This window comes from Procambarus clarkii, chromosome 11, assembly GCF_040958095.1.
Source record: "Procambarus clarkii isolate CNS0578487 chromosome 11, FALCON_Pclarkii_2.0, whole genome shotgun sequence".
Lineage (NCBI taxonomy): Eukaryota > Metazoa > Arthropoda > Malacostraca > Decapoda > Cambaridae > Procambarus > Procambarus clarkii.
This window is the reverse complement of record NC_091160.1, coordinates 38,157,130-38,184,746: the sequence shown is the minus strand read 5'-3', so window position 1 is coordinate 38,184,746 and position 27,617 is coordinate 38,157,130. Positions and strand designations below refer to the sequence as shown.

At 43.8% G+C, this 27,617-nt stretch overlaps 1 protein-coding gene across 2 annotated transcripts; it reads left to right on the top strand.

The window, feature by feature from the left end:
• On the top strand, positions 1-27,537 carry LOC138363444 (peptide transporter family 1-like). Of its 2 annotated transcripts, XM_069322631.1 has the most exons (6): positions 1-111; positions 1,144-1,414; positions 18,709-18,929; positions 19,726-19,892; positions 21,636-22,438; positions 24,692-27,537. In XM_069322631.1, the coding sequence occupies exons 2-6, from the start codon at positions 1,199-1,201 to the stop codon at positions 25,331-25,333; spliced, it is 2,049 nt and encodes a 682-aa protein (XP_069178732.1). In that variant the 5' UTR covers positions 1-111; positions 1,144-1,198; the 3' UTR covers positions 25,334-27,537. The 2 variants fall into 2 exon arrangements, with proteins under 2 accessions (XP_069178732.1, XP_069178731.1); XM_069322630.1 differs by lacking the exons at positions 1-111; positions 1,144-1,414; positions 18,709-18,929 and adding an exon at positions 19,200-19,595.
• Positions 27,538-27,617: the final 80 nt, after the last annotated feature.

Here is a 27,617-nt window from a genome sequence, read left to right as displayed (position 1 = left end):
CCTCCCCACCACAACTGTTGGGCAGCTGGCTGTTACTGATGCTACTGGGGTCAGTGTGGACCTGAACACGGTGGGCACCGCAGCTCCTCCCCACCACAGTTGTTCACTCTGGTAAGCTCACCATTACTGTTCGTATTTTATACAGCAACATGTCATCTCTGAATGTGCAGAGGTCGGTGTTATCATGTTGATATTTTTGCATATGAGCTTGAGGTTGTGTAGGTAGACAGTTCCAGGAATGGTTGTGGGGTTACGTTAGAAGGGGTGACGTTGCCTACAAACAACGTTACCATATTATTCATCAAGGTTTACTTCATGTTCTGTGTATATCCTCTCGTCTGCCCAAGTAATTAAATGTCTAGAAAAGGTTGATAAAAAATAAGGAATGCTGACAATATCATAAATTCATAATGACTACTCATAACTAGAAAAAATGAATTTTACTAAATAAGCCATCTTTTATGGTGGTGATAAAATGTGTATTATGCTACCAAGATCAAGAGGTACCTGCAGTTACATTATGTGTGTGTGTGAGTCTATAATTATCTAAGTGTAGTTGCAGGATGTGAGCAACGCTCGTGGTGTCCCGTCTTCCCCTTCATCTTTGTCATATGACTGAACCCGCTGATAATTTTGGCATCTACTGACATCCCTTAAATTGTTTCAACCTTCTACAACTGTTCGCAAAGCAGAACTTTTGCATACCTTTTCGACACTATTCCTTTCTAAGCTTTAGGCTGTGGCCTCTTATAATAATTCCAATTTGGCAAATTTTTCAATTCTTGTCAGGGGTTTTATGTGGTGATTATATCTCCTTACCTTCTCTTTCATGGCTTGTGCCTGTTTTACACCTCAAGCTCATAGCTCTTGTGTGCTTTAGGTCTGGAAGCCATTTGGACGCTTGTCTTTGTACCTTTTATATTTTGTGTATGTGCTTTTTTTATATGACAACCATACAAGTACTCCGATGTCGGTTTCACGAATCTCGTGAATAATTTTTAAGTATCCCCTTTCATCCACGTATTTAAAAGTTATTTTAAAATTTGCAAGTATAGCATAGGCTTCTCTCACAATGACTAAAATAAAACAAAAATCTAGGTATCCTTCATTATGTTTTTTTTAATTGCGTTTATACTAAAACAGGTGAAGAGAGAGAGGCGTCATGACGTACTGAAGAAGTAGGTCTGGCTGGGCAGTCATGATGGCCTACCCTCGAGGGGCCATAGTCATCCTGGTGTCGTACCTGCTCGAGCGCCTCGTCTACTACGGGCTCTTCGGTGGTGCTGTGTTCTACATGCAGCGGATGTTGGGCTTCACCTCCTCCTCGGCCACGACGGTTACGGCCATCATGGAAGGCCTAGTCAACCTCGCCCCCATTGCCGGCGCCGTCGTGGCCGATGTCTATCTGGGCAAGGTGGGTCGGGTGTGTGTGTGTATATACTCACCTAACTGTACTTGCGTGGGTTGGGCTTTGGCACTTTGGTCCGCCTCTCAACCTGATGTAATCTGATGTAAAGGTTCCTGAGCCTATTGGGCTGTTATCATATCTGTTTTTGAAAATGTGTGTGGAGTATTCCTCCACCACAGTACTGCCTAGTGCATTCCATTTACTAAACACTGAAAAAATTCTTTCAAATGTTGTGTGGCTCAATTGGTTACTAGGTTTCCACCTGTGTCCCTTCGTGTGCCTTAACGACTCTTCTCATTAGTTTTGCATCATTTTGCGTTTTGCATATTTATATGAACGCGTCTCTTGTTTAGGACATTATCAAATGTTTTCTGATAGTCAAAGAATATACAGTCTACCCATCCTTCTCTCTCTTATTTCATTTCTGTCTTATTGCAGAACTGCAGCAAGTTTGTCAAGCAGGATTTTGCTTTACAAAATCGGTGCTGGTGTTTTGAGACAAAATTTGTCTGTTTGAAATGTTCGATTAGCCTGCCTCAGATCTGTCTCTCTAGTAACTGGCTGAGGATACGCGTTAATTATTATTATTAACATCTTTATTGACAAAATTAATTACAATTTTGCCTAATCTGAGGATTTTGATAGGTCTTATTAAAGTGAGGATAATGCTAGTATTCACTGTCACGCAGGACAGAGGGTCATACATAAGACAATAGGTCTAAACTGTAGGCTGAAGCACATATATATCATTGTTACAATCAATGTTTTAATGTATGGATACGTGAAAACAACTTTCTATTGTGCACTGCCACACAAGGGCAGAGATGGGTTCATAAGTGATACAGCTTAGAAGTAATATAAATAAAAATTGTTCTTCATTCTTTAAAATGGACAAGCAAATTTTGGGTAAATTGTTAGGATGTCGTCCAGAACACCTGAGTCAATAAAATAGTTACACAGTTGGTGGTACAAGAGGCCAGGAGGTCTAAAGTCCTTTACGGTTTCACATTCATCAATATAGTGTTCTAGTGAATGCATTAAAAGTTTATCACAGAGTTTACAATCTGAATATTCTGGTAGTGGCTCAGCCTCACTAACCTGCCAGATGTGTCTATAGCCAAGGCGAATTCGCGCAATGACTACATCACATTGCCTGGTCCGGTTACTGTGCTGACCATACAAATACCTATTATTACAAAACTTGTCATAACTTTTAATACTGCAGCTTTCAGGTCTCTGGGCATTTCTTAGTTCTTCTAAATCTGAATTAATTTCTTTAATTTGTATGTTTCTAATAACTGCATTAGATAGTCCAAAGTCATAATCAATGTTTTCTTTCCTGCAAGCCTCATTGGCCAATTGATCTACAAAGTCATGTTTTCCAACTCCAACATGGGATGGGATCCACACAAATTTTATACAAGAGTTATTATCATTGGCAAAAATTACATTCCATTTAATATTACAAGCTACTTCCGACGTATATTGTGATGGGTTATTTAAGGACTGCAGAGCACTTTTAGAGTCACAGAATATCACTCCACCACCATTGAGCTTAAGGTATTCAGTGGCTAGATAAATACCCAATAGCTCGGTCTGTGTAATGATACTGTTCTACCGTATAACGGTTTCAGCCGCTATAGCATAGAATGCAGAGTGGTACCACATTAGCCATCTTCCAGCAATCAGGAAGCTCTCGTGTTTTTGAAGAGGAATTAAATATTATAACAAGGGGGACTGCACAATTGCTTCAGCTGCCTCTTTTAGAGTCAATGGCAATATTTTGTCTGATCTTACAGCTTTCGTCACGTCCAGTTCCTGTAATTGCGTCCTTACTTCCTCTGGTGTCATTATCATATCAGTGAGGCTTCCCTGTATAAGTCTCCATTCGGTTTGAACTCTTAGCTCTAGTGGCAAAATTAGATTCCAGCTTGAATACTTCTTAGAACTTTTGTTAAGTTCCTCATCATTCTTATTATTACCTCCTTATGATGTTTCCTCTCTCCCATTTTACAAGTCTGATTACTTGGTTATTCGCAGTCATCTTCCTCCTGATGTTGCTATAAAACAGGTTTTGGTCGGGACTTAGCACTGTATTCACTGGTAGTCTTGTAATGTTTCTCTGCCTCTCACTAGTTTCTGTGTACTCATATCTGGACACTTTGTAAATATTGTGATTTCCTTCTGTTCTGTGTTCTCTTTATTTCTTGCATGTTCTTTTGCTTCTTTTCTCAACTTCCAGCTCAACCACTTGGGCTGGAAGGTAGAGTGACGATCTCACTTCATGCAGGTCGGCGTTCAATCCACAACCGTCAAATGGTTGGGCGCCATTCCCTTCCCCCGTCTCATCTCAAGTCCTTATCCTGACCCCTTCCAAGTGCTATATAGGTTATATTGTCTTATCACTTTCTCCTGGTAATTACCTTACCTTTTCTTTACTTCCCAAACACTGCCACTTTAACCATCGGGTAATGTTCGTCGTGCTTCCTTTAACCCTTAGTGGTGGTATGAATCTTTCTTCAGCTTCTTCGAGTTTGTTCGTTACGTAGTCCATCATGTCGTGTTGATTTTCCTTTGAGGTCTCCTCATTCTATCCTCTCTCCAGGAATTATCTGATCTTATGTATTCAAAGACTAAAACACAGGGGGGGTCATTGGCCTCTTATGGCCAATGTTTTCAATAGCATCTCATTCTGTGTGCAGACCAGGTCTAATCTAGCTGGTTTGTGTTGACCCCAGGCAGCCTAGTGAAGTGAGTCTACCAGGTGAGAGTTATTCTGCACACTTGACCAGAGATTAAGATAGCAGAGGAAGGAAATTTATTAAGTAAACGTCAGTGACTTTAAAGAAGACAGTCAAAGGATGAGCATCTTGTAAAAGTTAGATGGAATAAGATGTCGACATTTTGTGACGTGACGTGACACCGACTGATGTCGTAACGCATCACTTGAGTTACCACAGTCGTCACGATCAGATGTACGAAGTGAAGTCTGCAGTCTCCGTGGAGTAGTGGTAAGACGCTCGCCTGGCGTTCTGCGAGCGCTTTGTCCTGGGTTCGTATCCTGGCCGGGGAGGATTTACTGGGCGCAAATCCTTAACTGTAGCCTCTGTTGAACTCAACAGTAAAATGGGTACTTGGTTATAAAAAAGATTCTTCGCGGGGGTCAATTTCCAGGGGAACATAGGATTAAGGACTTGCCCGAATCGCTACACGTACTAGTGGCTGTACAAGAGTGTAAGAACTCTAGTATATATAAATAAAAAAATCTCCTGGGAAGAAGGAAGAATACAGTTCCCTGTTTGGTAGTTGACTGGAGGCTACTTGTTATCAAGTGTGAGGGACGCCGTGCATCAGTTCTCAGTGCTAGTAAAGATATTAGAGGCGACCTGAAGCTTAGTGGGGTGGTCGTGCCTGTGCGGACTCTAATGTTTTATATCCTTGAGTGGAGGAAATTGAGCAGGTATTTCTGTGTGGAGCCTGCCAGGCGACTTTGTGTGCTCAAGTCAGAACTGAAGGAAGCTGCGAGGGACTAAAGGATTTTCTTGGACGACCAAGAGTAGCGCTATCTTGGGGCGCCAGTGGGCGAGGTCGTCGCGTCGTCACTTTATACAGTAAGGTCCCATTAGATTATCCTACAGTGTTTATTAGTGCTTGATCGTATGCCCAGCGATCGTAAATGTTTATGTGCATAGGTTAGTATTTTTATTAAGATAGTGAGCTGATATAAGAAGTTAGAGATGATAAGTTGACAAGTGGACATGCTGGAGAGAGAAGCGGCATATGAACTTCATTTGCAGCAGATATTGGAAGATCTGCAGGAGTACCTACCTGATTTTGAGGACCCAGATAGATGTTCTCAGTAGTGGGCCTCGAGAAATAGAACAGAGAATCATATGGACACATTGAGATGTTCGAGGGAGTGCTTGATTGCATTTTGGCATGAAAGGGGCAGTGTAAGGTGAGAGATTGATTTATTTTTCTTGTTGGAGATATTTTGTGTACCAGGTATTTCAGCCCCAAGCAGTGAGGGGGCAGTAGATTGTGAGCTGAAGATTAAGCAGCAGCCTAATAAGTTTTATTTTGTGTAGGTCTGACGTGATATTGGAGTGCTATCGGTTGGTAGCAGCCTAGGGTGCTGCACTGTAATATTATCTATATTATATATTTTTTGTTGTGTGTGTTCTCATGCATTAAATGTTTGTATGTTAACAGCTGATTTTTGCCTTTGTCTGGGTGAGGCTTCCTGGATAGTAAGAGAGAGGGAGAGAGACACGATTGCAAATTGGTGGGCAAAGGTCATTAACACCATGAAGGGAACTCAATAGATTATCCAATAATATGGAAAGTGTGGGAGTCACGGCGGCTCGTGTGGGTGTGTACTCATGACAACTAGGCCAGTTTGGAGCCGCGCCCTTGAATAAAGGAGACGCTGATCCCCTCTCCGAAAAAAAGACAATTACAGGGTGATCTCCCAACTAATTGCAAGCACTCCAGTGCTCATTGCTGGTCGACTGACGGCAGCAGAAGTGTGGTTGGCTTGGTCGGTCATATTTTTATCAGGGAATGGTTGGGGGTTTCTGTTCGTCGGTAAGCAAGTATCAGTTTGGTTCAATAACCAGTTTCTAAAACCCCCCAACCCCTGATATTTGTCACCACCCCTTCTTGTTTACTTTCTTAATTATTTATTTATTTTTTTATATATACAAGTGTTCTTTCATTCTTGTACAGCCACTAGGACGCGTAGCGTTTCGGGCAAGTCCTTAATTTATTTATTTACTTATTTATTTATTTATTTATTTATTTATTTATTTATTTATTTATTTATTTATTTATTTATTTATTTATTTATATATATACAAGAAGGTACATTGAGATTGTGAGGATACATAACATAGTAATTACATTCTTGTAAAGCCACTAGTACGAGCAGCGTTTCGGGCAGGTCTTTAATTTAAGAAAATTATAAGTAGGCAAATACTAGCAAAATTTATAAAAATGATAACAGGTACAGAGCAAGAAAAAAATGGAAGATGAGAGAAATTTGTAGGTATATTAAAGCACACAGGTAGCTCAGATTGATTGCATTGACAGCTTGAATGGTAGTTTAACAAAAATTAATATGCACAGTACAGCTTATAGCTAGCACACAAAAGAAGACAGCAATGAGCACAATGATAAAGTTGTTTGGATTAAGTACATAAAGATTGGGAGATTGGGTAACACTAGATACTGAGCAAATTAAAGCTCAGCATAGGAAACTATGAAGGTGAAATTAGGGACTCTTTGGTTTTGTTTTTGAATGAGGCAAAAGTTTGACAGCTTTTCAATTTGCTAGGGAGTGAGTTCCATAGACTGGGTCCCTTTATTTGCATAGAGTGTTTACACAGATTAAGTTTGACCCTGGAGATATCAAAGAGATATTTATTTCTGGTGTGGTGATAATGGGTCCTATTACATCTGTGCAGGGAGAGTTTCAGAGCATGGTTTGCATTTAGGAACAGGGTTTTGTAAATGTAGTTGACACAAGAGAATGTGTGGAGGGAGTTAATATTTAGCATGTTAAAGGATTTAATTAAGGGAGCTGAGTGTTGTCTGAAAGCAGAATTTGTTATTATTCTGATAGCAGATTTTTGCTGGGTGATGATGGGCTTAAAGTGGTTTGCAGTGATAGACCCCCATGCACAGATACCATAATTAAGATAGGGATAGATTAGTGCATAATATAGTAAAAGGAGAGCAGAGTTAGGAACATAATATCTGATTTTAGAGAGTATACCAACTGTTTTAGAGACTTTCTTAGTTATGTGTTGTATGTGGGTACTGAAGTTGAGTCTCTTGTCTAGGAATAGGCCAAGAAACTTGCCATCATTTTTATTACTGATGTTAATGTTGTCTATCTGAAGCTGAATTGCATTCGATGATTTGCTTCCAAATAAGATGTAGTAGGTCTTTTCTATGTTTAGTGTTAGTAGACATCCATAAGTGAACTTTTTTCATTCATTATTCACAACATTATTTAGTGTATGTGGGTTGGGGTCTAAATTGATGAGGGTAGTATCATCAGCAAACATATGTTCCCCGGAATAAAACCCGCCAAATCGTTTAACAACAAGGTACCCGTTTTACTGTTGGGTTAAACAAAGGCTACAGTTAAGGATTTGCGCCTAGTTACTCCTCCCCGGCTAGGATACGAACCCAGGACAAAGCGCTAGAGAAACACCAGGTGAGCGTCTTACCACAATGCCACGGGGACTGCTAAACATATTGCACCAGGAAGTTTAACTTTTCCACTTCTACAAGCTTTGCTCGTTGTCTCATCTCCTACTTTTGGGCCCATTGTTTCTCAGTCAGTTTGGCCATGTCTGAAGTCTCCTGTTACTATATATAAGCTTTACATTCAGTCTATGGGCTACCATCCCTTGGTATTCTTACCTCAGTCTTCTGTTGTTCTTTGAAGGGTTGTAGATTACAGCAACAACCACTTTCTCAATATCCAGTGAAATTATTAGCATGATGCAGTCCTTGTAGTTGTTTGACACCTACAAACAAACCCCTTCATATATCCAGTTTCTTTTTACCAACAGTGCAATACCTGCCTTCTCTCTGAAGTCTTTCCCTTCTCATTATTCGGTCCCTGATAGACTACGCATCACCAGTTTTGTCTTACACAGGCCAAGGCAGAATTAAAAAAATTAAGCTGATACAGAACGAGGTTATGACAATTATTCTTGGATGTCAAAGAAATGCAATGATTGAAATAATGAGAATGGAATTAAATTTACAGTGTGTATGATAGAGTCCGTGACATTAACACTAGAGTATCTATTCGTTTCATGCGGAGAAAAGGAGGGGATAAGCTGTTTGAGAGCGTTCAGACCTGCTTGAGTGACGTACACACTTCCAGGAAACTGAGGGAGACACGCTACACGAGGGGATTAGCTCATGACCTCAGGGAATACGATGTACTTGACTGCTGTAAACCCTCTCACCAGTGTAATAGGTCTGCTCCCTGGAAAGTACAGAAAATAGACGTCGAAATTGTACCCCTCAAGGTGAAAATGATTCATCATGAACCGGGACAATTACGGTGTTTGTATGGAAGCATGATATCTCGGTTACCAAGAGGCAACAGTTTACATGTATATTGCGACGGGTCGGTGGCGGAGGATGGCAGGGCAGGGTGTGGTGGCCTCATAAGGGAATATACTGAGTTTGGGACTGTGGACAGGAAAATTGAACTCCGGCTTAGTAATTATATATCATCCACACAAGCTGAACTGCAGGCTATTCTGGCGTGTTTTGAGGAAGTACGTCATGACGACAAAGATGTTTTTGTATTTGTCGATAGCCGAGGAGCACTGGAGTCCTTAAACAGTCGAAACCCAGTCTTCATGTCCATAGTTGAGGATTGTAAGAAAAGGATAACTGAGATACAGTTGAAAGGTCATAGTGTGAAATTCATGTGGATTCCATCTCATCTTGGAATAGTGCTCAACAAGGTAGCGGATGACTTGGCCAAACGTGCCACATCAAAACCACAAGTTGACATCGAATATGAATTCACAATGAGACAAATAAGAAGCAAAATCAGAAATATTCAGGCACAGGCAGAAGTGGAGAGGAGAGATATAATGTATGAGAGTAGTCAAACCATGCAACACTACATGTGTGTGAGTCAAAACACCCATTTCACTTATGGTAAAAGGAGAAATGCTTGGAGTGACTCTGTGTACATGCGGCTCAGGCTTGGGTACAAATATTACTGGGAATATGGGATAGGTGTTCATGATAATGACACGAATTGTAAACTATGTGGTATGTTAAGGTCTCACACCCTTGCCCATTATGTTCTTGATTGCCCGTTGATTAATGTATATAGAAACACTGAGATAAGGACTGTTCCTGAACAAATAGCCTGGATGTGTCACAACGGAAAGGTTGATGATATTCTTGAGAGATATAAGAATTTTGAACCAAGACTATAATCTTTTGTTGAATTATCTGCATGTCTCTTGCAAATTGCCTATACAGTATACCTAGGTCATAAAAGTATTTGTGTGTACGTCTGATACCATACTATTTGAGTAAAGGAGGAAATGTATATGTTTATCTCTCAGAATGTTCGGTAATATGTTTATTGTTTGTGATGTGTGTCTATGTATGTATTAACACGATGTACTGAACGGGGTGAGAATAGCTTGAGTTACCTCATCCCTTTATGTGTTTTTTACCTCAATAAACTTATTTCTATTTCAATTCAATTTCAATTTCTCATTATTTAGTGTTTCCTTGGGAATGTTGCATTGCAGTACTAATCATAACAGTTAGCTTGGTCTCCATCAGAGTTTGTGTTTTCATTCCTTTCTTTGAGTTCATCTGCTTTATTTGACAGTTCATCAACATTGGTCTACCAGATCTTCAGAGTATTCATTGTTGTCCTGTCCTCTGGGCAGTTAGTTTCCAGTCTAAGTATGGGGTTTAGGTCAGGTTAGGTCGAGTTCGTAGGTAGGGAAGAGGGGAGGGTACATTTGGAATGTGGAAGGGAACAGGGGGGGTGGATGTCTGTGGTGCATTTGAGGTTGAGTAGGGGGTTTGGTGGGGTGGAAATTGTGGGGCTTGGAGCTGGGAAGGCGAAGGTGGTAGAAAGCAGTGGCTGAGTTCCAAGGAGAAGTGTGGGAGGCGGTATAGGTGGTAGTTGATGATTAATGGGTGGCAATTAGTGGTTGGTGGGTTGCAATTGATGGGAGAGGGAAATTGGTCCTACTGCGATGGAAGGAGGTTTTTATTATTATTATTATTATTATTATTATTATTATTATTATTATTATTATTATTATTATTATTATTATTATATGGAAGGAGGTTTCTGTGAGTGTGTTTGTGGAGGGGTACATGAGCAGGAGTATCAGGACCTGGGTTATCAGGACCTGGGTTACCAGGGCCTGGGTTACCAGGACCTGGGTTACCAGGATCTGGGTTACCAGGATCTGGGTTACCAGGACCTGGGTTACCAGGATCTGGGTTACCAGGACCTGGGTTACCAGGATCTGGGTTACCAGGATCTGGGTTACCAGGACCTGGGTTACCAGGACCTGGGTTACCAGGATCTGAGTTACCAGGACCTGGGTTACCAGGGCCTGGGTTACCAGGATCTGGGTTACCAGGATCTGGGTTACCAGGATCTGGGTTACCAGGACCTGGGTTACCAGGACCTGGGTTACCAGGATCTGTGTTACCAGGATCTGGGTTACCAGGATCTGGGTTACCAGGATCTGGGTTACCAGGATCTGGGTTACCAGGATCTGGGTTACCAGGACCTGGGTTACCAGGACCTGGGTTACCAGGATCTGGGTTACCAGGATCTGGGTTACCAGGATCTGGGTTACCAGGACCTGGGTTACCAGGATCTGGGTTACCAGGATCTGGGTTACCAGGATCTGGGTTACCAGAACCTGGGTTACCAGGACCTGGGTTACCAGGGCCTGGGTTACCAGGATCTGGGTTACCAGGATCTGGGTTACCAGGACCTGGGTTACCAGGATCTGGGTTACCAGGATCTGGGTTACCAGGACCTGGGTTACCAGGGCCTGGGTTACCAGGATCTGGGTTACCAGGATCTGGGTTACCAGGATCTGGGTTACCAGGATCTGGGTTACCAGGATCTGGGTTACCAGGATCTGGGTTACCAGGATCTGGGTTACCAGGACCTGGGTTACCAGGACCTGGGTTACCAGGATCTGTGTTACCAGGATCTGGGTTACCAGGATCTGGGTTACCAGGATCTGGGTTACCAGGATCTGGGTTACCAGGATCTGGGTTACCAGGACCTGGGTTACCAGGACCTGGGTTACCAGGATCTGGGTTACCAGGATCTGGGTTACCAGGATCTGGGTTACCAGGACCTGGGTTACCAGGACCTGGGTTACCAGGGCCTGGGTTACCAGGATCTGGGTTACCAGGATCTGGGTTACCAGGACCTGGGTTACCAGGATCTGGGTTACCAGGATCTGGGTTACCAGGACCTGGGTTACCAGGGCCTGGGTTACCAGGATCTGGGTTACCAGGATCTGGGTTACCAGGATCTGGGTTACCAGGATCTGGGTTACAAGGATCTGGGTTACCAGGATCTGGGTTACCATGATCTGGGTTACCAGGATCTGGGTTACTAGGATCTGGGTTACCAAGATCTGGGTTACCATGATCTGGGTTACCATGATCTGGGTTACCAGGATCTGGGTTACCAGGATCTGGGTTACCAGGATCTGGGTTACCAGGATCTGGGTTACCAGGATCTGGGTTACCAGGATCTGGGTTACTAGGATCTGGGTTACCATGATCTGGGTTACCATGATCTGAGTTACCAGGATCTGGGTTACCAGGATCTTTGTTACCAGGATCTGGGTTACCATGATCTGGGTTACCAAGATCTGGGTTACTAGGATCTGGGTTACCAAGATCTGGGTTACCATGATCTGGGTTACCATGATCTGGGTTACCAGGATCTGGGTTACTAGGATCTGGGTTGCCAGGATCTGGGTTACCATGATCTGGGTTACCATGATCTGGGTTACCAGGATCTGGGTTACTAGGATCTGGGTTACCAGGATCTGGGTTACCATGATCTGGGTTACCAAGATCTGGGTTACCATGATCTGGGTTACCAGGATCTGGGTTACCATGATCTGGGTTACCAAGATCTGGGTTACCAGGATCTGGGTTACCAGGATCTGGGTTACCAGGATTTAGGTTACCAGGATCTGGATTACCAGGATCTGGGTTACCAGGACCTGGGTTACCAGGACCTGGGTTACCAGGATCTGGGTTACCATGATCTGGGTTACCAGGATCTGGGTTACCAGGATCTGGGTTACCAGGATCTGGGTTACCAGGATCTGGGTTACCATGATCTGGGTTACCAGGATCTGGGTTACTAGGATCTGGGTTACCAAGATCTGGGTTACCATGATCTGGGTTACCATGATCTGAGTTACCAGGATCTGGGTTACCAGGATCTTTGTTACCAGGATCTGGGTTACCATGATCTGGGTTACCAAGATCTGGGTTACTAGGATCTGGGTTACCAAGATCTGGGTTACCATGATCTGGGTTACCATGATCTGGGTTACCAGGATCTGGGTTACTAGGATCTGGGTTACCAGGATCTGGGTTACCATGATCTGGGTTACCATGATCTGGGTTACCAGGATCTGGGTTACCAGGATCTGGGTTACCATGATCTGGGTTACCAAGATCTGGGTTACCAGGATCTGGGTTACCAGGATCTGGGTTACCATGATCTGGGTTACCAAGATCTGGGTTACCAGGATCTGGGTTACCAAGATCTGGGTTACCAGGATCTGGGTTACCATGATCTGGGTTACCATGATCTGGGTTACCAGGATCTGGGTTACTAGGATCTGGGTTACCAGGATCTGGGTTACCATGATCTGGGTTACCAAGATCTGGGTTACCATGATCTGGGTTACCAGGATCTGGGTTACCAGGACCTGGGTTACCAGGGCCTGGGTTACCAGGATCTGGGTTACCAGGATCTGGGTTACCAGGATCTGGGTTACCAGGATCTGGGTTACCAGGATCTGGGTTACAAGGATCTGGGTTACCAGGATCTGGGTTACCATGATCTGGGTTACCAGGATCTGGGTTACTAGGATCTGGGTTACCAAGATCTGGGTTACCATGATCTGGGTTACCATGATCTGGGTTACCAGGATCTGGGTTACCAGGATCTGGGTTACCAGGATCTGGGTTACCAGGATCTGGGTTACCAGGATCTGGGTTACCAGGATCTGGGTTACTAGGATCTGGGTTACCATGATCTGGGTTACCATGATCTGAGTTACCAGGATCTGGGTTACCAGGATCTTTGTTACCAGGATCTGGGTTACCATGATCTGGGTTACCAAGATCTGGGTTACTAGGATCTGGGTTACCAAGATCTGGGTTACCATGATCTGGGTTACCATGATCTGGGTTACCAGGATCTGGGTTACTAGGATCTGGGTTACCAGGATCTGGGTTACCATGATCTGGGTTACCATGATCTGGGTTACCAGGATCTGGGTTACTAGGATCTGGGTTACCAGGATCTGGGTTACCATGATCTGGGTTACCAAGATCTGGGTTACCATGATCTGGGTTACCAGGATCTGGGTTACCATGATCTGGGTTACCAAGATCTGGGTTACCAGGATCTGGGTTACCAGGATCTGGGTTACCAGGATTTAGGTTACCAGGATCTGGATTACCAGGAACTGGGTTACCAGGACCTGGGTTACCAGGACCTGGGTTACCAGGATCTGGGTTACCATGATCTGGGTTACCAGGATCTGGGTTACCAGGATCTGGGTTACCAGGATCTGGGTTACCAGGATCTGGGTTACCATGATCTGGGTTACCAGGATCTGGGTTACTAGGATCTGGGTTACCAAGATCTGGGTTACCATGATCTGGGTTACCATGATCTGAGTTACCAGGATCTGGGTTACCAGGATCTTTGTTACCAGGATCTGGGTTACCATGATCTGGGTTACCAAGATCTGGGTTACTAGGATCTGGGTTACCAAGATCTGGGTTACCATGATCTGGGTTACCATGATCTGGGTTACCAGGATCTGGGTTACTAGGATCTGGGTTACCAGGATCTGGGTTACCATGATCTGGGTTACCATGATCTGGGTTACCAGGATCTGGGTTACCAGGATCTGGGTTACCATGATCTGGGTTACCAAGATCTGGGTTACCAGGATCTGGGTTACCAGGATCTGGGTTACCATGATCTGGGTTACCAAGATCTGGGTTACCAGGATCTGGGTTACCAAGATCTGGGTTACCAGGATCTGGGTTACCATGATCTGGGTTACCATGATCTGGGTTACCAGGATCTGGGTTACTAGGATCTGGGTTACCAGGATCTGGGTTACCATGATCTGGGTTACCAAGATCTGGGTTACCATGATCTGGGTTACCAGGATCTGGGTTACCATGATCTGGGTTACCAAGATCTGGGTTACCATGATCTGGGTTACCAAGATCTGGGTTACCAGGATCTGGGTTACCATGATCTGGGTTACCAAGATCTGGGTTACCAGGATCTGGGTTACCATGATCTGGGTTACCAAGATCTGGGTTACCAGGATCTGGGTTACCAAGATCTGGGTTACCAGGATCTGGGTTACCAGGATCTGGGTTACCAAGATCTGGGTTACCAGGATCTGGGTTACCAGGATCTGGGTTACCAGGATCTGGGTTACCAAGATCTGGGTTACCAGGATCTGGGTTACCAGGATCTGGGTTACCAAGATCTGGGTTACCAGGACCTGGGTTACCAGGACCTGGGTTACCAGGATCTCAGTTACCAGAACCTTGGTTACCAGGATCTGGGTTACCAGGATTTAGGTTACCAGGATTTAGGTTACCAGGATCTGGATTACCAGGATCTGGGTTACCAGGATTTAGGTTACCAGGACCTGGGTTACCAGGACCTGGGTTACCAGGACCTGGGTTACCAGGATCTCAGTTACCAGAACCTTGGTTACCAGGATCTGGGTTACCAGGATTTAGGTTACCAGGATTTAGGTTACCAAGATCTGGGTTACCAGGATCTGGGTTACCAGGATCTGGGTTACCAAGATCTGGGTTACCAGGATCTGGGTTACCAGGATCTGGGTTACCAGGACCTGGGTTACCAGGACCTGGGTTACCAGGACCTGGGTTACCAGGACCTGCATACCAGTCAACATTGCCAGCCATGGTTGTGAGAGCAGTTGTGGTAACTGTCAAAATAAAACAGCCGGGATTATCAAGGTATACATCAGGTAAGGTAAGGAATGACGACATCAGGGAGCGCGCTCAGAATTATTTCTAGAAAGGCGAGCAAGACAAACAAGTGTACGTGTTTGGTCTTTAATCTAAGGCAGAAGGTCGTGAATTACATCTTACATATCAATACGAAGCTGTTTGCATGGTCGGCGTGTATACTGACGAAGTTGATAGTTCAACCAAATCTGGCATGGCCGCAGAGGACCTCCAGGAAGAGTGTGGTGGCTGCAAGAGGTTTTGCCGCAATGTTGGCTGCGGGAGGCTCTCAAAACACACGAAATTGGGAGCCAGGGAGGAACTCAAACTTGAAATCTGGGGAACCACGTGATCGTCGACAACAGTAAAGAAGGTGCTGAGTCCACTTAGTAATCCCCGGCCAGTCGTAGCCAAGGGGAAGCTCATGTGTAGTGAAGGAGTGGGTGTATAGCCTCGTATGTTTACCCAGGCCTACCTTATCTTAAACTCCGGAGCTTGAGCTCCTGGAGCAGTTCGTTGTTGCCTTCAACCTCGTTCTGACAGTTCCTGCGACGGCGCTGGAATCAATCGTATTGGCGTTTGCCTTTCCATTGGAGACTTTCGGTGCCGAGGAGAGGGGGGACCTGCTGCATAGGTGACTTTTTCTCCCTCGTATCAACCTACCCTGGCTTTGCGCCCTGGAGAGGCCACTCCAGACCGACAACCAGAGCGCAACGCCACAATTTCTTAAGATTGATGGATGCCTACTACTACCTAACCTTGCGATGCCAATCCTTCCAATGCCAGTCCTAAAAATAACTCATGAGTGACTGAGCCTAACCTAACGTTGTCCAAGGTGCTGTCTTTTGCCCTACCGGTTAAAGAAAGAAGCAACCAGACCCTGTACACCAGAAAGAAGCAACCAGACCCTGTACACCAGAAAGAAGCAACCAGACCCTGTACACCAGAAAGAAGCAACCAGACCCTGTACACCAGAAAAAGAAAGCAGGGTAGGAGGGGACGGTCGTCAGAAAGAACACAAAGATTAATGTGATGGTAATTGAGGGAAACTGAAATAGTTTTCTGGAGATATTAAAATAATTAAAGAAGTGAAGTGCCTCAAGCTATCCTCACCTCGGTCAAGACACCTTGTTCATCTATATTATATTAACATTACAAATAAAAATGAGGGCAGGTTCCTTGGCTTATAAATAGACAAGAGACTGAACTCAGCACCCACATATAACACAGCCAAAAAAGTCTCAAAAACAGTCGATATACTGTCTAACAACATATATTATGTTCCCCCACTCTGTTCCCCAATCATTATACTAAGCACTAATTTATTCCTATATAACATGGTATCTGTGCATGGAAATCAACCACTAGAAATTACCTCAAACCTATCGTCACTCAGCAAAACTCTGCTACTAGAACTATAACAAACTCTGTCTTCAGACACTCAGCCCCTATATTTAAATCCCTTAACATGCTAAACACACACTCCATACATTCTCATGGACTATTTATATGTACAAAACCTTGTTCCAAAATACTAATCATGATGTGAAACTTTTCCTTGATAGATGAACTAGCATGAGCACCACACCAGAAAATATATATCTCTTTGATATCCCCAGAGTCAGACTAAATCTGTGCAAACACTCCATGTAAATAAAAGAGCCCAGTTTTTAGAACTCACTCCCTGATGAATTAAAACAAAATTCCAACCCATGCCCTGTTCAAAAGTAAAATAAAAAGTACCTAATTTCATCCTCATAGTTTCCTACCTTGTGCTTCAAACTCACACTGTATCTTGTACTACCCACTTCCCCAATATTAGTACTTCAGACATATATCCTTACCAGTGTAATCACCTCTGTCAACTTATGTTGTAGGTATTTATTCATATAAAGCCTTGCTACAATGCCCCCTCTCATCTTACCTGATATGTTACATTAAGGATCTGTCTGAAACACAATGCGTGTTAGTGGCTTTGAATGAATGTAAAAATACCAATCTTATGTAATCTCACCAACTCATTGTACTTTCTTGTAAAATAAATTATTATTTTTATTATTACCATTATATTGACTTCACAAGGGGACTAGATAGTACAGTTGGCTTCGTTCTCGACAATTTATGTGTTTACATCCTTGTATGTCTCCTGAATATAACAAATCTTTCCAATTTGACACATCAAACCTATTTGTTGAGGAAGCGCTTTTAGTCATGTGTGTCTATAGACACGAGTTAATGGGCACTGTACAACATAATGGGTGAGTGGAAACCCTTAAGACGCGACACAATTTACATATATTTATATCAATACCTGTTCCGTTTTCTAAGTAAAATTTGCATGTGTCAGGTAATGTCCAAAAACCTCTCGTTGGACTGATAACATAACAACGTAATCATTAGTTATTGAATATTCCACTGTATATATAAATAACATATAACAAAGAGGTTATCTCTTTTGGATGAGCATGAATATGCCCGAATTGCTCTGAGTACTCTTGGTGGCCTTATATACAGTACTCTGTATACTTACAAGTACTTGCCAGCTGGCGATGTGAGCAGCAATTAAGGGAATTAAGGCCGTCGGAGAGTAGGAAGAGATCGAGCCTGCTGCTGTCCTATCATGATAAAACGTAGAGCCTTTAAGCTGTCTGACTCTATCAGATAACCGAGTTATGGATCACTGTAGGTCCTATTATCTGTTGTGACGGTAAAGCGTTGGTGTTCGGCTGTTTCAAAAGCTAGGGGCAGGGCCTCGTCACATGACAAAAAAAAAAAGAGAAAAGTTGGTCCTTTCGTCTGTGGTAAGGTAATGGGAAGACACACAAAACACAAGTATATAAACAATGAAATTTTAATTACTCTAGAAAATAAGACATGAATAAAGGTAATCTCATAAAAATATGTAGGACAAGTCAACAAACAAAATAACATGAATAATCACTGGCAAATGAAAAGTTACGCTAAGACAAGTAAATTACAGTGATAGCAAAATAAAATATGAGTGCTGGAATACTGGCTTCAAGCTGCCACCTCCCTTAGTACACGAAAGCCAAGGCTTAGTCTACCAGCGAGAGATGTCAACTGCATGGAGCACTGAGATATTCTGACGAGACTGGCGCACTGCAGCCCAGACGTCGACTTGTGGTGGTGGCGGAGGGCTGGGGCGACGAGACACCAGCCAATCAGCAACAGGCAGGCAGAGGATGAGCAGTTAGCTGGTTACGGCGGTGGCCAGGTGTGCTGGGTACGATTTGCTCTCTGGGCAAAACGTTTGGCGATACTTGGTGAACGTATCTTGTATATAGTATCTTGTATTTTGACGTAATTATGTAGGGAAGAGCAGGCTCAATCTCTCTTGAAAGAGATTATCGTCACACTGTATATATCTTCCAAGCTGAACTTCACTCTCGCTCGAGCTACCTCACGCTGTCATGTTCCCCGTGCCTCTTCAACACCTCTTAACCTCTGCCACCTTCCTCATACAGGCTCGCACGGTGTTCCTGATGTGCTGCGGGTGCACAGTGGGCGCCGCCATCTTTACCCTCTCTTCGGTCACCCCCATCATGGCCTCCTTCAGCGCCGCCAAATTTACAGCAATCTTGGGCATGCTGGTGATGGGTGTCTGCACAGGGCTCATGAAAGCTGCATACACCTCCCTCGGGGCCGACCAGTTTAAAGTCCCAGAACAACGGGAGCAACAGAAGAGGTATGTTAAAGTGGGAGAGGTTCATCAGAGGAGAGGTTAGATGGAGTTATTAATTCGTTTTTTGCACATAAACCAGAAAACTGGTAAGTTGTCATCTTAGCATTCTCTTAACTTTATATTTCTGCTACAGGTTCTTTAACGCCTTCTACTGGATGGTTAACGCTGGCACCTTCGTCGGGTTACGGCGGTGGCCAGGTGTGCTGGGTACGATTTGCTCTCTGGGCAAAACGTTTGGCGATACTTGGTGAACGTATCTTGTATATAGTATCTTGTATTTTGACGTAATTATGTAGGGAAGAGCAGGCTCAATCTCTCTTGAAAGAGATTATCGTCACACTGTATATATCTTCCAAGCTGAACTTCACTCTCGCTCGAGCTACCTCACGCTGTCATGTTCCCCGTGCCTCTTCAACACCTCTTAACCTCTGCCACCTTCCTCATACAGGCTCGCACGGTGTTCCTGATGTGCTGCGGGTGCACAGTGGGCGCCGCCATCTTTACCCTCTCTTCGGTCACCCCCATCATGGCCTCCTTCAGCGCCGCCAAATTTACAGCAATCTTGGGCATGCTGGTGATGGGTGTCTGCACAGGGCTCATGAAAGCTGCATACACCTCCCTCGGGGCCGACCAGTTTAAAGTCCCAGAACAACGGGAGCAACAGAAGAGGTATGTTAAAGTGGGAGAGGTTCATCAGAGGAGAGGTTAGATGGAGTTATTAATTCGTTTTTTGCACATAAACCAGAAAACTGGTAAGTTGTCATCTTAGCATTCTCTTAACTTTATATTTCTGCTACAGGTTCTTTAACGCCTTCTACTGGATGGTTAACGCTGGCACCTTCGTCGGGCTATTCATAACAGCTCAAATACGAGACTCTGTCCAGTGCTTCGGTGATGACTGCTACTTCCTCTCCTACATTATAATGGCCGGCCTCATGGTTGTCTCCACCGTCATCTTCGCTGCTGGTCAGTCCTCTAGGATAATAATATTTAAACAATTTTTATTATTGGTTTATGTATTTTCAAGATGGCACCATGGACTATTTTAATACAAATTTGGTGACTTAATAAAACGTTTTAATAATTCGTGTAAATAATTCAATTTCTCTCACCCTACCCATCAACATTGGTTTTCCTCAGAGCTGCATACTTGGCCCTCTCTTCTCTCTCATCTACATTAATGACCTTCCAAATGCCTCCCAACACTGCTAACCTCCTAATTGCTAACAAACTCACCCTTAACATTGACAAAACTTTCTATATTTTGTTTAGCAATAAATCCTCAAATCAAATAAATCTCAGGATAAACAATACCCAAATTTGTAACATAGTAGATGTCAAATTCCTTGGCGTTCTCATTGACCACAAGCTGTGGTCAAGACCACACCAGAAGTTCTACTAAACTTACTTGGATCCTGCAAGGATCTTGGATTCATTTGATGCATCACGCTATTGTGAGATCTGTGTGTAATTAAGTAAGGGCGGAGAGGTAGAACGGCCTATTGACATAGCTCGGGTGCATGGGGGAAATTGTGTAAAACCCTGGTTTGTGTCTCGGAGAGGCTGCAGGATCTAAGTAAGTTCAGTAGAACTTCTGGTTGCAATTCTTTTACCATGTCGTAGCTCAGTCGATTAAGGCAGCGTCTGGGATGCTCTCGGACGTAGGTTCGAATCCTCGTCACGGCCCTTGTGGATTTGTTCATTTGATGCATCACACTATTGTGATTTCTGTATGTACTACTCATCTCTTCATCATTATCAGTTATCTAACCTGTCTCAGTTTATAATGGACCTATTCTTTCCCTAATCTTTGTTAAATATAATTGAATAAAATCCTTTAGGATTTGTCTTTGCTAGCCCTGCAATGCGAACTTCATAGTTTCTTTTTGCCCTCCTTATCTCTTTTTTTAACATTTCTAACCAATTGTACGAATTCTTGTTAAACTGGTACAAATCCTTTTGTACCAAGCTCTCTTTCTACCTATAACGTTCTTCAGCTTTTTTGTCAACCATTTCGGGTCATTATTATTCGATCTATTCAATTTGTATGGTATACAACGTTCCTGTGCTGTATGGTTCTGCATCCATATTGTGTACAACCGTAGTGTGTGTACTCTTGCATTTACAAGCTGATTTCCCTACTGTAGTGCACACAGTGTACACCATTAGTCAGCTGTGGAATTAATTCTTTCAGAAAATGAATAAATCCACTAGGGTAATGAGGAGGACACGAACTTACGACTTTAGCATTGTCAAGCCTCATAATTTACCACTAGACCACCGTTGACTTGTAAAAGTCATACAACTTGATTTTCAAGGAAATCACAAGAAGTGCTTGTGGGTCGTACGTAACACCACAGTTATTACGTACGGTGTGTTGAAGTTGTTGTTGTTGGGGCGTACGGTGAAGGGACCACTCTTCCTTTCCACCTGAGTGCTTGTGGATTATACGTAAAACTTGGACTGGCTTCAGTAGGGGCCTTCATGCTTCCTGTGATTTCAGTAGAAATCCGGTTGTATGACTTTTACAAGTCATCGATGGTCTAGTGGTTGAGTATGAGGCTTGACAACGCCAAGATCGTAGGTTCGCGTCCACCTCATTTCCCTAGTGGATTTTCTCTTTGATATACATCACGTTAATGTGATATCTGTGTGTTTTAATTCTCTAACATTGCCTCTATTAGTTGTTATGTTTTTGTAATATTACAGGAAGGTCGCACTACAAGGAGGGGCTCCCAGACAAAATGATGATAAGAGCAGTTCGCTGCGTTGCATACGCGGTCACCAAGACCTGGGATAAGGACCGAGAGCCTGTGCAGCACTGGCTTGACCGTGCTCAGGACAAATTTGATGCTCAGTTGCTGCTGGACGTGAAGGTGACCTTGCGTGTCCTTCTGCTGTTCTGCACTTTCCCGCTCTTCAATACTCTTTACTACCACACCTCCACTGGTATGATATTCCAGGCTAAACGTCTTGACGGTATGGTGGGCAGCTATAGGATCCCGCCAGAAATGTCTTACACTGCCAACCCACTGCTCGTTTTAGCTCTAATTCCGCTCTTTGATTTTGTGGGCTACCCTTTCTTGGCCCGCGTTGGCGTCCTCACCAAGACCACATCCCGGATGATCGCGGGGATGTGCTTCACCATCATCGCCTTCCTGGTCTACGCACTGGTGAACATGAGCGTGGAACAGACTTTCATTCCTCCAGAGCAGGCGAGAATCCACGTTTACAACGCACTGCCTTGCCAGATGGTGGTGGAGGGGCCCTTCGTCAAGACCGGTCAGCTGAGTGTGGAGAGCGGAGGCCAGGTGGTTCTGCCTGGCTTGACTGTCACACATGGTGATGAGGTGGAGGCCAAGGTGACAGCCTCCTGCCTCGCCCCAGACATGAGGCAGGTGAGAGTGAGGGTGCTGGGTGCCCATGAGACAACACTCCTTGTAACCTCCACTGGCGTGCTGGCTCTCCCTCCCACACTCCAGTACATCAAGGACGAAGATGCCGACACCAAAGTGAGTCCCCGCACCCAATCATTTCCTCTCAGTTTCATAACTTTAAAAAGTTAAATGCTAACAATGACAGCAGACTTTACTAAAGATTCAGCACTAATCATTTCAAGTAACTAGCAGCTGGAAAGTGTCTCATAAAGTGTCACCATGACGCCAAGTCAACTGTAAAAGACATTAATAAAACACAACAACGGGCGAGTATAATGCTTCACAACACAGTTCAGAGTACGACAATATTCTAGCACTTATTTTTACTTTTACAAATACTGAAACATTTTCATAAATGAGATTTTTACAACTTTCTCCATCCTCATAAATTTATTAAGTAAGTTTTAGAATACTTTTGACTGATGGAGAAGAGTCTTATATTGCAGATCTATTAAGTAGCGTTTTTAGTGGTTTGTTACTATTATTATTGATAGTCACAAGACAATCACAATAGCGTGATTTATCAATGATAAAATCACTCGCACAAATTTGAAGGGAGAAAATTCGTGGAGAACTCCACACTCACTCCAGAGTGCATGCGGCTCACCCTCACTCCAGAGTGCATGCGGCTCGTCATAAAAACTGTTTGAGGCAACAATTTCCTTAGTAGCAGACTCCTTAGAGGACACAGTAGCGTCTGCAGGAATATATTTTGTGTATGTTATGGCTCAGGGGTATGGCGCATGTCTGTCAGTTAGGTTAGTTCATTTATTATGCACCCCATACCTATTTGTGGGTGGTAGTGGAAAGGGTTACAAAGGCACATAATGGGCTCAGGGACTGAACCCCATAATTCACTTAGATAAACAAGTTACAATCTTGATGAGCTAGTTAAAATATTCATCGCACATCGTCACATTATCAATGGGCTCGAGATCGACCATAAGTACAGTTTCTAAATTAAGCAACTGACATATGTAGGAAGCTAGTGTCACAATTGATATATTTGTCCTGCACACCGCCCCCTATCCAGTGGACAGCGGTGTATAGGATATAATCACTTAGATACTACCTACAGTTAGCAAACTGGGGAGATTTGACCAAGACTTCTGGCAGCAGATAATTTGGAATGAAATATTTACACATCTCTGGAACATTTGTCATAGAATTGTCTCTGAATTCACGTATCTTTTTGCACTCCATCACATAGTGACGGAGGGTGTGCTAATAATTTTGTTGACACAGTTTACATTTGGTCAGGTCTACATCGCCAGATAATGAGAATTCCCAGAGATACTTGTAACCGAGTCTAAGCCAAGCAGTAGTAACATCTAGAAGTCTGCTGATTTTAATGGATAATCCATAGATGTGTGGCTCCTCTTGCATGATAGTATGATGATAGATGGAATTATTGGTGTCGATTTCATTTTCCCACAGATCTACAAGATTTTGTTGAAGTTCTTGGTGTACTATTGCTCTCTGCTTATTGACAATTCAAGGTTATACTAAATTTCTTCTCTTAATGCAGATTCTTTGGCTAACTCATCAGCTCTATCATGCATTCGTAGGCAAACGTGAGATGGAGTCCACATGAAATGGACTCTGTTACCATCATTAATAATTTTGTTGTATTAGTATCTAGCTTCAGACACAAGCACGTTACAGTTCTGTTTTAAAATGTTTAATGCAATTAAGGATGATAAATAGTCACTTATAATTAATGTATCAAATTTGGAGACTTGTACGCATTTCACTGCTAGAAGCAAGGCAAATAGTTCGGTCTGAAGGGTAGAGGCCCAGTGGTTTATACGGACTCCCCACTCAAAATATAAGCCATCGTCCATTGTCAGGACAACTGCACTTCCAGCTGCACCCGTGGTGCGGTGTAGGGAACCATCAGTGTATATGATTTGAGAGAGAGAGAGAATGCTCTGTGGACAGAGCATCAATATGGCTTAAGGCGTTGAGCTTTGCCTCAAGACGAAGCTTGGGCTGATCTCTAAGTTTCTTCTTGGGTGGAAAGGGAGGGATTAAAATTGGAAAGGGTGTAATCTCCCACGGTGCAGGAAAGTGCCGTTGTTATTTATCTTGATACAAATTATAAATCTGATTTTGACCACAACATTCTGATCTCAGTTCCAGTTTTAAATACTCTGGCATTCACCAAGATGTTGTGTTGATCCCCGCTCTGTTAGAGTGATTTTCTCATTACTGATATTATTACTGGTATTGTTAATATTATTTGATGGTGCCTTAGAAATAAATAATCTGTAAAATTTAGGGCCTGATTTCCTGGTGTTGTTCAGTTGTGTTGGTTCGCCCTGACAGGTGCGGGTGTTGGCGCCTGCGCACAACGAGCTCAACGTGACGCTCACGTACGACACCATCCTCCACAACTTCCAGCTCCTGGAGGGAAAGACGGAGTTCCAGCGCATCAGTCCCCAGGAGTACAAGGTGATGGTGGAAGAGGTGGAAGTTGGAGAGGCTGCAGTGTACCAGGACGGTGTGTACGACATCGTCATCACCACCACCGACGTCTTCCTCTTCCCCATGACGGCCCCTGCAAACGTCCACGTGTTGTGGCTCCTTCCCCAGTACGGCCTCATCACCATCGGCGAGATCCTCTTCTTAGTCTCTGGCATGGACTTTGCTTACTCGCAGGCCCCGATGGCCATGAAGTCTTCACTGCAGGCAGCCAATCTCTTCACAGTTACTGTCGGCTTGTGGCTCTTTGCAGGACTAACAAGCCTGAGCTCTGCCACGGGGGCCTTCAAGCACCGAGCCTCGCACGAAGCCTTCTTCTATGCTTGTCTCATGTCCGTCAACACAATAATTTTCTTCATATTGATTAAGAGATACAACAAAAACTCGCCAGTAGACCCCGGAAAGGAGTCGAAGATGACAAGTGAAGCCTGTGAGCGAGACCAACAACAATTAGCTTCTCACGACAATCCCACTTTTGTCATGTAACGGTCTGTGTAGCCATATTTCCTGTGACGACGGTCACGGCCGGATTGTCCAAGTGTCACGTATTAATAATGAATTCATCACGCAGTCCCCATGGTGAAGTGGTAAGACACTCGCTTGGCGTTTTGCGAGCGCTTTGTCGTGGAATCGTATCCTGGCCGGGGAAGATTTACTGGGCGTTAATCCTTAACTGTGTACTATGTTCTGCCTGTTTACCCAACAGTGCCTGGTGCCAAGTGTCCTGAGGTCAGTGAGTGTCCTGGTGCCAAGTGTCCTGAGGTCAGTGAGTGTCCTGGTGCCAAGTGTCCTGAGGTCAGTGAGTGTCCTGGTGCCAAGTGTCCTGAGGTCAGTGAGTGTCCTGGTGCCACGTGTCCTGAGGTCAGTGAGTGTCCTGGTGCCACGTGTCCTGAGGTCAGTGAGTGTCCTGGTGCCACGTGTCCTGAGGTCAGTGAGTGTCCTGGTGCCACGTGTCCTGAGGTCAGCGAGTGTTAAATTTGAACTTTTTTAAATTAATATATGCAGTGTGATGCACATTGCATGCTTTCTGGGGAGATGAATTTGATTTATATACTTATTTATTCATTTGTTTATATACAAGAAGGTACATTGTGTTTGTGAGAGTACATAACATTGTTCTTCTTACAAAGGAATATGTCATTAACAGATGCCATTACAAATGCCATTAGCAGACATAGTGTTTCGGGCAGGAATGAAGTCATTAGTAGTTTACCTGAATATATCTGAGGGCTAGTGACCTCGAAGGGGACAGGAAGCTGGCATCTTGTCAAAGGTCCCACCGTTGCTCCTGAGGATTTTTTCTATTTGGATTTTTAAATGATGTAATATCTTGGCATTTACGTCTCTGCGGGTAGGCGGTTCCATGGGTTTATGACCCTAGCTATGGGTGGTTAGCAATTTATTTGACTAGGATGTGGATCACCTAACACCTTCGTGCCAGGGAAGGCCTAAAGTTTCGGTTGGACAGCAGATAGGATTCGAACCCAGACAGCTAGAAGTACTATGCACCATAGCGTACCTAGTTCCTTAACCACTCGACCACCATGACTGTACAAAAAGTCATTAGTAGCCGAGGCGATATCCCTAACGACCCGACAGCACTTGGTGGTAATCTTGGGCATAGATATTTCGTCGAATCACCTCACTTTGTGGGACCACGTGAGCAACACAAATGCGAACAAGCTTGAATGGTCCCCAAGCCAATATGCAACTGAAAACTCCACACCCCCAGAAGGATTCGAGACCAGACAGCCAGGAGCACTATGCACCATTGCGTTCTTGGTTTCTTAACCACTCGACCATCATGACTACGAAAAAGTCCTCCCTTCTGGAGAATTTTTCTAGGGTGTGGAGTTTTCAGTTGCATATTGGCTTGGGGACCATTACCGAAAGTCTCCAATGGAAAGGCAAACGCCAATACGATTAGTTCCAGGGCAGTCACAAGAACTGTCAACACGAGGTTGAAGGCAACAATGGAGCCTTAGGGGCTCCAGAGTTTACCTAGAAGTTGGTTAAAGAAGCCACAACAACTCCAAACCCGGAGACCGCCGTGGTCGGGGTCGCAGAAGAACCACCCCAGCAAGGGCAAGAACAACACCAACCTCCTGAAGCAGAGCTTGGGGCTGCACGAGTCCCAGGAGACAGACGTCCGAGCCCCACATCTATGTGTTCCAGACAGAGGTCGTCACAGCCCCCCTTTCACCCGTGGATAAGACCTTCATGACCCAGCATGAGGAGCAATAATTATTAATTACAACAATTATTATTATAATTATTATATTAATATAACTAATCATTATTACTTATCTTTCTGCTGGGTCACGAAGGAAGCCGGCCACAGGTGAAATATATATATAGGGCCACCATGCCCCTTGACATGCCCAGTACTATAACCACTCACCCACAGACTGTACAAAAGTTTTGGAAAGTCATTTGACTTTAAACCTGCAGTACCCGACAGCGCTCGTGACTACTTTGGGCAAAGATATTCCATCAAATCACTTCAGCAGGCTAGTGCTGCATGAGCATCATTTGAGTGCGCACGTGCACAGGCGCATTTGTGTGCTGTGTTTTCATTTTCAAATTGTAAATGATTTGCTAAATATCTTTAACAACTCCTATATGTAAACTAACTTTCTGTTTAGTTTTAAGTATTACCCAATTATACATGTAAATAAATATCCAAATTATGTTTATATCAGCCCATCCTCCTGTTTTGATAGTACTGTTGTTGTTGATATAGGGGCGATGACGATCGAGGACTCGGATG

Bases quoted from the DNA above. Each gene is read 5' to 3' on its own strand.
- LOC138363444 (XM_069322631.1), top strand. From the start codon at position 1,199: ATGATGGCCTACCCTCGAGGGGCCATAGTCATCCTGGTGTCGTACCTG. The intron at 19,893-21,635 runs GTCAGTCCTCTA...GTAATATTACAG, and splicing joins CACCGTCATCTTCGCTGCTG to GAAGGTCGCACTACAAGGAG. The intron at 22,439-24,691 runs GTGAGTCCCCGC...TCGCCCTGACAG, and splicing joins ACGAAGATGCCGACACCAAA to GTGCGGGTGTTGGCGCCTGC.